The 12,517-nt window shown below is 42.6% G+C and overlaps 2 protein-coding genes across 11 annotated transcripts in view; both read left to right on the plus strand.

Moving 5' to 3' along the window:
• Positions 1–9,016, plus strand: part of dgki (diacylglycerol kinase, iota) — a 44,122-nt gene extending 35,106 nt beyond the window's left edge. For 3 of the 9 annotated variants that reach the window (XM_058066116.1, XM_058066118.1, XM_058066120.1), the window contains exons 21-34: positions 415–527; positions 1,010–1,072; positions 2,428–2,528; positions 2,596–2,675; positions 2,829–2,873; positions 2,941–3,010; positions 3,077–3,120; positions 4,213–4,334; positions 4,426–4,451; positions 4,543–4,580; positions 4,646–4,766; positions 5,675–5,711; positions 5,794–5,893; positions 5,955–9,016. In XM_058066116.1, coding sequence (XP_057922099.1) covers positions 415–527; positions 1,010–1,072; positions 2,428–2,528; positions 2,596–2,675; positions 2,829–2,873; positions 2,941–3,010; positions 3,077–3,120; positions 4,213–4,334; positions 4,426–4,451; positions 4,543–4,580; positions 4,646–4,766; positions 5,675–5,711; positions 5,794–5,893; positions 5,955–6,062 — 1,068 coding nt within the window. In that variant the 3' untranslated portion in view covers positions 6,063–9,016. Of the gene's footprint in view, positions 1–414; positions 528–1,009; positions 1,073–2,388; positions 2,529–2,595; positions 2,676–2,828; positions 2,874–2,940; positions 3,011–3,076; positions 3,121–4,212; positions 4,335–4,425; positions 4,452–4,542; positions 4,581–4,645; positions 4,767–5,674; positions 5,712–5,793; positions 5,894–5,954 lie in introns of all 9 variants that reach the window. The other 6 variants (XM_058066121.1, XM_058066117.1, XM_058066123.1 and 3 more) reach the window with 4 other exon arrangements.
• A 1,093-nt stretch (positions 9,017–10,109) lies between these two features.
• Positions 10,110–12,316, plus strand: LOC131125026 (apoptosis facilitator Bcl-2-like protein 14). Of its 2 annotated transcripts, none has more exons than XM_058066127.1 (7): positions 10,110–10,263; positions 10,859–11,237; positions 11,329–11,436; positions 11,507–11,580; positions 11,658–11,819; positions 11,878–11,930; positions 12,062–12,316. In XM_058066127.1, the coding sequence occupies exons 2-7, from the start codon at positions 10,868–10,870 to the stop codon at positions 12,222–12,224; spliced, it is 930 nt and encodes a 309-aa protein (XP_057922110.1). In that variant the 5' UTR covers positions 10,110–10,263; positions 10,859–10,867; the 3' UTR covers positions 12,225–12,316. The 2 variants fall into 2 exon arrangements, with proteins under 2 accessions (XP_057922110.1, XP_057922111.1); XM_058066128.1 differs by having other exon boundaries at positions 11,878–11,991; positions 12,062–12,263.
• Positions 12,317–12,517: the final 201 nt, after the last annotated feature.

Raw genomic sequence — 12,517 nt, forward strand, 5'->3', positions numbered from 1 at the left:
ATTTCATTTTTAAAATAAAAAAATATTTAAAAATTGTATTTGTTTCAATTATTAATGACCTTGTATTTTTATTTTATTCATATTTTTATAAACTAAAAAATAGTATTTTATTTGAAATATTTATTTTAATTAATTCATTATTCGTTATTTCATTTTGTTAATTTTTTTTATTGTGCATTTGAATGAATTTAAAAAAAGTAATTTCATATTATTAATTTGAATTAATTCATGAAATTGTTTTTTATTTTATTCAGATTTTTTCCAAATTAAATAATTATTTATTTTATTTTAAAATGTTATTCATTAGAATTAATTTAAGACATTATTATTTTTTTTTATTATATTATATTTTTATTATATTTTTTATTAAATATTTTCCAACAAATTGTAAAAGTGTCTGTGTAATTCTCGCAGGTGGACGGCGAGCCGTGTCGTCTGGCTCCGTCCACTCTCCGCATCTCGCTCCGCAACCAGGCCAACATGGTCCAGAAGAGCAAGAGACGCACCTCTGTGCCGCTGCTCAACGAGTGAGTCACGCACACACACACACACACACACACACACACACACACGCCTTATGCTTAGTCATGCTACCTGCACAGTGGGAGCTAACTCCTGTCGATATGTCAACGTGTGTGGCGACTAACACTCCACCCCCTGCACTGCACTAATATTCTTCATGTCTTTTAACTGTGGAACCGTGTGTGTTTGTGTGGGAGTGGTGGGGGGGGCAAGGTGACTAACAGTAGAAACGGCTGTAGTAACTTTTTTTTGTCTGCGCTTGATGTACTTGTGATGCGATGCTCTGCTATCACTTACCTCTTTTCTCCACCTCTCCATCCTCGTCTCCTTCCTTGTCCCCTTCCTCTCTGTCCCTACTCCTGCGTCCGTACGCGTCTGTCCAATTATTTGCCTCTTTTTTTTCCCTTGCTTCCCCGACCCCTCTCCAACATCTCGTCATCCCTCCCTCTTCTCTTGTGTGTGTGTGTGTGTGTGTGTGCGGCCGTAGTATTCAGAAGGTGTGTGCAGCTGATCTGCGCCGCCTCTCTGCTCCCCCCGACTCCTTCTCTGTGTAAGTACCTCACCCTCTGTCCACGTGTACGTGTACGTGTACGTGTACGTGTATGTGTGTGCGTAGATCCACCGTACAGTAGATCCCCAGTTTTTGCAGGGCTTACGTACGGCCATAAATAATATTTTATTTGATAACATTTGCAATAAAAGTGGCTGTTGCAATTAGATGATCTTCATCTTCAGTTGCCACGGTTCCCTCGTCACACAACCCACATTTAAGCCCTAAATATGCCCTGATTAAAAAAACCTATTCAATATACTCGCCCCCTGATCAATGCTGAATTCATAGCCAAATGTTGCTTTCAAGGACTACCGAACAATGTACGAAATGTCAACGCTTGAGGAAATAACATTATCAGTGAAGCATAAAGACATAAACATGTACAAATTGTGGGCTTTCTTACCGTAGCGCGTGTATACTGTACATTACTGTACATTACTGTACTATAGATGTGCTTTCTGCGCGCGTTGTTGAGTATAGTTTGATAAAGCAGCTTTGGAATACAATACTGCCTCAAAGTGGCCACTGTCGTTGCTGCTGCTATAGCCTTATAGGCGGGAAAGGGTGACATCTCGTGGCAAATTCCGGTATGACAGCCCAGCATATAACTTTCGTACGTACGATTTCTGGGGGGCAACCGGTTATGATAATGTATCATGTTATGATAAGTTATATTCAAATCCGTCTAGCTGACGTAACCCAGGCAGAACAAACGGCCAACATGTTAACAACTTAACTTCTTAGCTAACGCTAGCTTAGTTTCTAGCTAACGAAAACACTGTCGTACAGTTGCTCAAAGAGTGACAGCGGGGACAGCCAATCACACGCTAGGAGAAATACGGCTGAGCCAATCGATGCGCTTGTGGTCAAGCCTAAGCAAAATAGGCTTTTCCCGCGTGGTCCTACTAATCGAGATTTAGTGTAATGTCATTTTTGGACGGTAAATGGTGCTAAAAGCTGCCTCTTGAAACGGTTCAGGGCACATGTCCCCCTTGTGGGCCCCCCCCCAAATGACTTACACTCAGTGTGAATACACTTATGCAAGTGCGCCAATTGAAACCCAGCCATGCTTTTATTTTGTAAGTGTGTGAGAGCTTGGCAGCTTGGTGTCAAAGTCTTTCCTGTCTCAGTGTGCTTCTGCTTGGCACCTTAACACAAACTTGCCACCTGAAGATGATGATGATGATGATCCTATGATCCCAATAAAGCTCACAGTGCTGCAGTGGATTGCATATTTTGATAAAAACCACGCAGAGATCTCCACTTTCCATGTGTGTACATTGCGCTGAACTTGCCTTTGCATGACCGTGTGGGTGTGCACGTCCACGCACGCGTGTTCTCACGGCACCCAGTCCCCACGCCGTTCCGGATCGCCTGCGCCTGCGAGTGAACAGGATCGGCCTGCAGGAGTACGACAGGCTGCAGTACGACAAAGAGCGGCTGCGGGACATCTGTAAGTGTGCGCGCCGTGAAATGTCTGCAACACGTCAGAGAGACAAGCGCGTGTCTTTGTAACGCAGCCGCCCCAGTGGGGATCGTGGTGGTGAGGGGGGACTGCGACCTGGAGACGTGTCGGCTCTACATCGACAGGCTGCAGGAGGCAAGACCTTCATCTTCATCATCTGTTATGAAACGTGGCTGTGGAGGAGCGATTGCGATGCAGTCGGCTACCGGAGTGCATGCGTGTTTGTTGGAGCGGCCTTTTGTTGTGGCCAGCCTTGAGGACACTAAACTATATCTCCATGCTGTCCAGGATTTGCATCAGGCGCCCTCGGCAGGCCACAGAGTGCACTACCAGGTCAGTCTTCTACATGTTGTTCAACTTCTGGTCCGTGTTGGCGCGTCACCAAGGCCCTTGTGTGCAGGACGAGAGCAGAAGCGTCCCCAGGAGCACCTCGGCTGGCAGACTGTCTTCAAACTGGAGCTTCTTGGATTGTGAGTCCAGCAAAAACGTGCCGACGTTTGACCTCCCCGTTAACCTTGGTTGTCGGTCTCCGTCAGCAGCAACGTCGGCCGACCGCTTCTATCGCATTGACAAGGCTCAGGTGAGACTCTCACACGTAACGAGACCAGGACGTTTATCAAGGAAGTGGACAAAACCTCTTTCACGAAGTGTCCTCGCTAGATTTGTCCAGCATCCAGGGCAGTTGAATGGTTCCAGACCTGACAAGTGAATTTACATGAAGTCCAAGCATTTATTAATTCTAATTTTTTTTAGGTAGAGCATAGAAAACCTGCCTTTTAACATTATTAGAGCCCCCTAGACATGAAAAAACACCCCTATAGTCACCTTTACACTCCTATTGCCCAATATAGGAAGAAAATAGGAAATATTAGGCATAGAAAACCTGTTTACGACCTTCTCAGAAAAGTTTCTAACATTATTAGAGCCCCGTAGACATGAAATAACACCCCTATAGTCACCTTTACACCCCTTTTGACCAATATAGGGAGAAAATAGGGAATATTAGGCATGGAAAACCTGTTTACGACCTTCTCAGTACAGTTTCTAACGTTATTAGAGCCCCCTAGACATGAAATAACACCCCTATAGTCACCTTTACACTCTTGTCGACCAATATAGGGAGAAAATAGGAAATATTAGGCATAGAAAACCTGTTTATGACCTTCTCAGTAGTTTCTAACGTTATTAGAGCCCCCTATACATGAAATAACACCCCTATAGTCACCTTTACACTCCTTTTCCCCAATATAGGCAGGAAATAGGACATATGAGGCATAGAAAACCTGTTTACGACCTTCTAAATATGATCTCTAACATTAGAGCCCTCTCAATATGACATAGCACCCCTATAGTCACATTTACACTCATATTTCGCAATATAGTAGACATAATGAAATAAATTAAGAAATATTAGGCATAGAAAACCTGTTTACGACTTTCTAAATGTTTTTTTTTTAACATTATTAGAGGCCTCTAGTCATCTTTATGCTTCTATTACCCAATATAGTATAATAATATAACTCACAAGTTGGGTGAGCTCCTTGTTTTATTTTATTTATTTAAAGACATTTTAATGCCTAAAATGTTTCCATTTAGGCAAATAATACATCAAATTTGCTTAAATATGCATATTGTTGGACTAATAATAGGCCTGGTTTCTGCGCTTATGTAGGAGCACCTGCACTTTGTCACGGAGATTTGCCAGGACGAGGTGTTTATCCTGGACCACGAGGGGCCTGCGGTGGGCCAGGTGCCGTCCACGGGAATGCCCGACCTGGTGGAGCCAAACACGGGGTGGGTCTCCACTGTTAGCGGTCAGATAGAAAGAAATGAGTGGCATTTCCGTGCAGGTTGAATCGAGCTCAGGTGTCTTTTATGTTTCCAGCGCTCCTTTGACGCCTGAGGAACAAGGTACACACACACACACACACACAAACACACACACTAAGGGTGTTTTTTAAACGTTGTACGTGTTAATGAGGTTTTATTTGTGTGTCGACAGCGCTCTTGGCGGCCGCCAGCTCGGGCGATCTGTCTATGGTAACGCTCACGTCACACGCTCTGAAATCTGAGCAGATGAAACATGCTGTCTTGTTTTGATCAAGTTGTCAGAGTGTGTGCATCGCGGCGTCAGCCTGCTGGTGCGAGACTCTGGAGGTTGCTCGGCGTTGCATAAAGCCTCTCAGAACGGACACGCGCAGCTGGTCGTGTTCATCCTGCAGCAGGGTACCCACATTCTACCTCCTCTCTCTCCACTCCATCTGATACCTTGTTTGTTTCCGCGCCAACTGCTACTGACATTTTTATTTTTTACGTTTGTTGAATTTAAGACTTAGGCATTTACTTGTTGACTTTGTATTCTAAAACAACGTTTAGAAGTCATTCTGCCCTTTTGTCCGTCCACTTTACAGTTAACAGTTTAATATTTATTTGAGTGACAGGATGGTGATGATGATTCTGATTTTAGCAACTACTGCCACCTACAGGTTTGGCATGCATATGACTGTGGTTCCCAATGCATTCATACGGTTACGTGTGGGTGCTTTTTTCTTTTAAATACGAGGTTGTGTTGACACCATTTTTTGTAAACCAATAAGGGAAAATATGTTTTTTTTTTAAATACCCTGCTACGCGTGGACATGGACACAGTATGTACATTTTTTTCGTATCCACGCCCCGCTTTGAACTCGCTAGCATGCTAATGCTAACGCTCGAACTAGCGGGCTAACCACATTTACACACATTTAACGACTTTCCCCATGACAGACACCATAAAGGTGATCCACGGCTTTATAAAACATTTATATCTTAACCACTAAGCGATTACTTTGTACACATCAAACGTACAGATTGAGCACTGCTAGCACACTCAACGATATGCTAGTGTCTGCTTCACTACGAAGTAGTAGAACTTCCGGTTTGTCTTTCACAATAAGATCAAGCGGAAGACGCTAAACTTATTTGAACACGGAAACAACATGAATATCATTGTATTTATACAAAATATGTATGTTTTTCATGTTTTTAGTATCGGTTCAGGTACCGTTTCAACGCTGATACCTAACCCTTTTTGTTATTTCAGTGAACGTGTTGTTATTTTGTCATCATTTTCTAATTATGTCTTCTCTCCTCAGGATCCAAAGTGCTTCTTGACTTACCAGATAGAGAAAAGTATGTAAGCATTTATTTGAAATACTAATAGCACATCTACACAATTTGATATAATTGTGTGTGTGTGTGTGTGTGTGTGTAGAGGGGACACGGCCTTGCACAAAGCCGCCTTGGAGAAGCAGCATGCCGTGTGTCGACTGCTGGTGGAGGCGGGAGCATCGCTGGAGAAGACCAACTTTCAGGTACACGCGCACGCGCACACAAGGTGAGTCCAGGCTGACTTTTGACCTTTGGGCCCTGCAGGGGAAGACGCCAGTGGACCAAGCAGATGGAGACTCGGAGCTGATCTCCTACCTGAGCAGCCAAAATACATCGTCTACCCCCCATGAGGACTTGGAAACAGCAGTCTGATACACACACACACACACACACACACACATTTCCACAGTGGCACTGTGCATCAAAAAGTGAACGGACATGTCTCCGTGGACGATGTTTCATTTCTTCAGCTATTTATTTCTATTTATTGATTCCTAATTGTATTTATTAGCGGTTCTGCTGTGCCGAGCGGCTGATTGTCGGAGGAAAAGTGCACTTTGAGCAGCCGGGGCGAAGGAAGGCGGGCCGACTCTGCGTTTTGTGACTCTGAAGTATGGAAACTGATGGATGTGTTCACGCTTTATGTTCAGCCCCATCAGATCTTTTCGTGCCAAAGACGTTCTTGCCGATCTGTTGCTCTTCAGGATAACAGACGCTCGTATCGTTACCTGATGCTGTCTCTCACCTTGCACTCGTTTTAAAAGCCCCAACAGAAATGATGAAGGGAGGAAAAAATTCTAATTACAGTCGTCCCTCACTCGATCGTCTTTTTTTAAGAAATAGTTGCCTTTTATTATTTTTTAAATGTCATTTTTAAGCTAATTATACGTATTCATTTTCAAGTATAAAATGGCTAAATCAATCGACAACCGCTCCAGGCGTGCTGGAGCCTATCCCACTCTGGACTGGTGGCCAACCAATCACAGGGCACATATAGACAAACAACCATTCACACTCACATTCATACCTATGGACAATTTGGAGGGTGGAATCCAACTCAGGTATCAACCGACTAAATGAGCTACAATACAAAAAGAAAGGAGAAGCAGCATTCTACTGCTGTATTCTACATTGGCCACTAGGTGGCATTGTTGGGCGAGACAGGCACCAGAATCCAGCCATGTACGATACCACTGATTTCGCCTATTTCAGGCTGGTATCGTCGAAACCGAAACTGATACTTCGTGCATATCACCCAATGTGTCTTTTTAAAAGCAGTATATTTCATATCATAGCATGAATAATACAATACACTTAATTAAGTTACTAATTGGAAATATTACTTTAAATACATTAGTTTTAGTTAACTCAATTACATTAATTATTTCTACATAAATAATGTAATATTTGAAAACCATATTAAATATGTGGAAATTTTGTTGTGAACTTTAATTTAATATGATTTAAAAAAGAAAAACAAAATAATAAAACTTTATTCACAATTCACACATGGCTCCTTTTAATGTATTTCCGTATCGATCCGCACATCACGACGACTCGTCACTTGGGTTCCCAGGGGAACACATTTACTGTGACACTGCTCGAGCAGGAGTTTTATTTACGTCTTATATGGCTTGTCTACTGTTTTGGGTATTACGGTAAGACATGTAAAGCCGCCATAAACATAATTTGATGTTTTAGAAAACATCGATGTAATAAATGGATGTAATATAATGCCGGAAGTACGCCGGAAGTGCTCACATGTGAGTCTTATTTATATCTAGTATGTCTTTTCTCTGATTATATCTACTATATTGGGTAATACAATTGTAAAGAATTCGATGTACTGCAATACAATGATGTAATGGCGGAAGTAGGCTGTCCACAAAACAAGGAAATGCTAACGTGTGAGTCTTTGCTATCTTATTTTCTTATATCTTCCATATTGGTTAATACAAATGTAAGGGTGACTACATGTGTGTTATGTTAAAAAAAACGTATCTATACGATCGTCAATAGGCTTTTTATGCCATAACTATTAAAATATATTTATTAATACTAGGTTCATACTGAAGCCTTTCTAATTCACTTACCGCGGTGTGAGGGACGATTGTGGTTCGAAAGCTAACAGGCGTGTAGTCGGCCTTTGTCGCCCCCTGGCGGCTGCTTGCATAAACCCCGCCTCTTCCACCTGCAGTGACGTCACACTATAAAGATATGGTCATGCAGTATTTCCGTAAATAGCGGGTGTATTTTGAGGTCAGTCTACTGAAAAAAAAGAGAAAACAACTGTTTTCAAGTTTTTTTTTGTATAAAGTTATGTGAATATGAACTTTGGTATAACAAAACACAATTACGCTGTTTCTACTTGATCAATCGACGACATTTTGATCATCAGATGAAACAAACGGGACCAGTTTTGAATATTTTTAGTGGGGGGGGTGGGGTCCCAATCAAACATCACAGATATGACCCAGAGAGGTTTAATACGAATCCATCATATCGGCCATTCCGTGTCCAATGTTGCTGGTGGATGCTAACTCTTTAGCTGCCATCCAACAAATCCTGGAATGTTTTACTGTGTGTGTGTGTGTGTGTGTGTGTGTGTGTGCGAGAGAACACTCTGAGCCATATTCGATGCAATATGAACAGACGAGGTGGTTTACATTACATTAATGTTTTTAAGCTAGTCGAAGCGCTAGCCAGAGATGCTTCAGCGCAGGCCGGGTTCGAGATTGTCTTCTTCTATTTTGTGGTCCCTTGCCACAGACTAAAAATATGTCTTCGTCATCGTAGAGGTCCGCTTTCACATTTCACAATTTAACCCCAAGCCAGCTAAGGCCACTAATAAACATTAAAAACAAACAAAAACAGTTTAAAGTATAAAGTACGCGTCAATATTGGCTTCAACTTTGGTGAATTTCTGATCATTTCCTGACTTTTCTTAAATGACTTGCCTTGTTGTACAGTTTCCTGTTTGAACTTTGCAGTGTACTTTGCCACAAACATGACAAACATTTTTTCTTGGATTTGTATTGCTGTAATAATGTGGGGGCGGCGGTTCCAAAAAGTGGGTGTGGTTGTGGGCGGGGCCTGTTCTGATCAACACCTTTTTTCATCAGTTTGAGGAGAAGCAAGACTCCCCATCTCCACTTTTGTCTCAGTAGCTCTGCATGACGTTTTCACGGATTACTTTGCAGTATTTGCATACAAATGCGTTATTAATATTGTTTAACGATTAAATTATTGTTTGGAATGTTTTATGCCTGGTTTTCCTGCTGTTCTTTTGGTATCTTTCAAGTGTTTTGTTATTATTTTTTGTAAATTGCAACAAAGTTTTGACGCTGGGCTCTTTTTGTTATTCTCTGTTTGGATGCATGTCGCAAGAGATGCACGCTATCTTTTTTCTCAAAACTTTGAGGTTTTACAAGTATTAGGCATGGAAAACTTTTTTTTTTACATAATTAGAGCCCTCTAGACCTGAAATAACAGCCCTATAGCCACATTTACACTCATATTACCCGATATCTTACATATAATAAGAAAGTTAGGTATAGAAAGCTTGTTTACAACCTACTAAATACATTTTTTATACATTGTTAGAGCTCTCTAGACATGACATAACACCCCTACAGTCGCCTTTACACTCCTATTACCTAATATATTACACATAGGAGAAAATAAGAAATATCTTTCATGACCTTCACATCATTTCATATTCACATCGGAGCCCTAGTCACCTTTACACGAATATTACAGTTTAAAGTAGACATAATAAGAGAAAGTAAGAAATATTAGGCATGTTAATGACCTTGTAAATATGGTTTTTAACATTATTAGAGCCCACTAAATATGACATAACACCCCTATAGTCACTTTTCAAATGCTGCGGTGCTCGTGTTTCAGATGGCTAATATGTTTTTTTTGTGTTTTGTTTGTTTCTTTCGGCTTTTTCCTGATTTCGGAAAAATCTTTTGATCCGCATAGTGATTTTGACTGCTGGATGTTTTGTTTTTCGCCTTCATGGTGTGCATGAGGAAAATGCTAGTGCTCATGGGGAAGAAAGGAGCGCTTGATCCGCTCACCTGCACAGTACGGGTAATTTCACCTCACTGGAGCGTTTTAAAAAATATATTTGTTATTTGAGATATTATAATGTTATCGTATTTATTGGTTTGACATAATAATTTCCTCATATTGTTATTGTTTCCTCATAACTTGTTATGAGCACGCACACAAATCTATGAATCACAGCTGGACTTCCCCAAAAGTATTTGTCGCGATTAAGTTCTCTTTTTTTTAGGATTGAAATTGAAGTTTCAACCTAAATAACGTCAAGTCCAGCACATGAGTCAAATAAAATACATTTGGAAAAATCGTGCTCGTTGTCGTTTAGTTGTTGTTGTTTTTTTTTTTAACGGACTTCCTGTAATGCTCACGTGGAGGAAGGAGCACGTGCTGGTGCCGGCATACGACGTAAAGCGCATGCGTGAAGACACGGCACCTGAAAACGGAAGTAAAAACTCAGCAGGACGTTTCTTGGAACAAGTTTGCTCTTTCTCGGCTTCTCTCTGTAAGTAGTGACGCTTTTATCTTTTCAAACAGTTAATTTGGACGACACGTACTTGAACAGAGGCTCTAATATGGCTTTTTGAACTTGTTACCATGTACACATTAGCCTTTATTGTTTTTATAGCTTATCTTGGCTCAAAATGCACTATCTACCCAATCAATTTAACCAACTTTACGGGAATTGTGCTACTTTATAGTTCTTTTTCTTACAAAGACCTGGTATATGCTTTTACTTTGGCGTATTGGTGCGTGTATGATGATAAAAGTCATCACGGGTGAAGATTTTGTCTTTTTGCGGTGTAAGAATTGCCCTTCCATTTAGCGCTGCTGTGTTCTACCAACCGCCACCAGGGGGAGACAAATCACCATAACGGTATAAGACGGTTCAACTCTATATGCTACTTAAATTACATTGTTTTTCCTCATAATATTATTCTGATAAAATTGTGCCCCCCCCCATTTGTTTTTACTTCATGCTACTGAAATTATGTCATGATTTCTGGTCATTTTATGGTTTTCCTGTAAAATTCTGACATTTTCTCATTGGATGACATCTTTTTCCAATATTTTGATTTTTATTCTTGTAAAACGACCAGCAAGCCAACATGGCAAACGGACGTATCGAGATCCACGACCCCTTCGCCAACGGCAACGAGGAAGCTACCTCAGATGCGGAGAACCTGCAGAACATTGTGGAGTTCCGCATCATGATGGCGTACGCAAAGAGGCGGCGAGGGAAAGCAGGTGGCGAGTCGTCTTGGAGGATCCCTGGATCCCTGGAGGGCCAAATGGGCTCCTTGGACTCGGGCGACAAGAGCGGAGAAGAGAAGGCATCTGCCAAGAAAAAGACGAAGAAGAAGAGGAGGTGGAAGCGTCTGCCGGCCATTTTGAAATGCATCAAGCCCGACACGGGCGAAGCTCCGAAAGCGCCCGAGAGAGGAGATGACATCTACCGTGACGTAGGTCCTACAGACGGTACGCAATGTGGTTGGTCCCAGGACTACATGACATTATGGCGCCCCCTGTGGGTTGTGGTCAACATGTGGGCACTTTAACGTCCCCTCAGGTGACGAGGAGGGGTCGGACGGGATGGACATGGTGGTCAGCAGGCTGACGGACATCGCCGATGACATCCCCTTCGCCCCGCCCGAAGTGGAGCCGGATTCTCCGGAAGGTGAGCGGTGATTCCCAGGCCGTGGAAGCCGGTTGGTTGACCACGGCGTGTGTGTGTCCGTACTCACCAGAGGACGCCAACTTGGAGAAGCTGATTGGCCTCTTGCTGAGGGAGTATGGAGACAATTTGGACCAGCAGACCAGGGTAAGTGAGAACGTCAGCGCCGTAGTCCCCACCAGGGGGCAGCATCCACCTTCAACGTGAGCCTCCTTGTCCTGCAGGATCTGGGAGTAGCTTTAAGGGCCACCGATCTTTTCTGGAACTACGGCTTCTTTGAGAGGTTGATCCAGACGCTCTTGATGAGGATGGGCCTCTTCAACCCTGACCCTGAAGGTCCTGGTCCTCAAACGTCACCCAAGACTCAGATTGCTGTGGCCTGTGAGGTGAGAAGAACAACATCCTTCTGTGAAGATGTCTGCATCGTCTGCTTGTTCTCCGCAGGTCACCAGTCGCCTGTCGGCTGCCGACACGCTACCCATGAACCGCCTGATGGGGTACGGCGCCACCTACCTGCAGAATCACTTCTCCTCCTGGGCCAAGCAGCAGGGCGGTTATGTACGTCCCCCCCCCCACACTCACACACACAATTTGTGTGATTTTATGCTACGGACTTCTTCTGTTGCAGGAGGCGGCCTTTAGCTGTGAAGATCATGATGAAGATGATGATGTCCAGTGATGACCACCATCTTTGCCATCGCTGCTACCGATGCTTGTTTACATGTTTGTTTACACCTTCTGCAAACACAACATATAAGCACATGTATGTCTCAGTATTGGGACTTTTATGAAATATCCTATTTTGATATTGTGACCGGTACGAATAAATGTATACTAATCCATGAGCATGTATAAAAATAAAAGTTTCAGTGATAGCATTTTAGCTGAATTAAGGCCTTTTTGTGTCAATTAAAAAGCTAAAGTCATTTGGAGACGGGAAACAGCACCCCCCTGCGGTTGCGTTGCGCTACTGCAGCAGTAGCGTGCAGCAACAGGGAACGAGTTAAAAATGGTAATTGTTTAAATTACACACTAAGTGGATGTCATCCACTCGGAATCGTGAGGACGAGTTCCGTTGATGAAG

This window comes from Doryrhamphus excisus, chromosome 3 (genome assembly GCF_030265055.1).
Source record: "Doryrhamphus excisus isolate RoL2022-K1 chromosome 3, RoL_Dexc_1.0, whole genome shotgun sequence".
NCBI classification, from domain to species: Eukaryota; Metazoa; Chordata; class Actinopteri; order Syngnathiformes; family Syngnathidae; genus Doryrhamphus; species Doryrhamphus excisus.

Coding starts and splice junctions, on each gene's coding strand:
- LOC131125026 (XM_058066127.1), top strand. CDS start 10,868: ATGGCAAACGGACGTATCGAGATCCACGACCCCTTCGCCAACGGCAAC. Junction 11,437..11,506: donor GGAGCCGGATTCTCCGGAAG/GTGAGCGGTGAT, acceptor CGTACTCACCAG/AGGACGCCAACTTGGAGAAG. Junction 11,581..11,657: donor ATTTGGACCAGCAGACCAGG/GTAAGTGAGAAC, acceptor CTTGTCCTGCAG/GATCTGGGAGTAGCTTTAAG.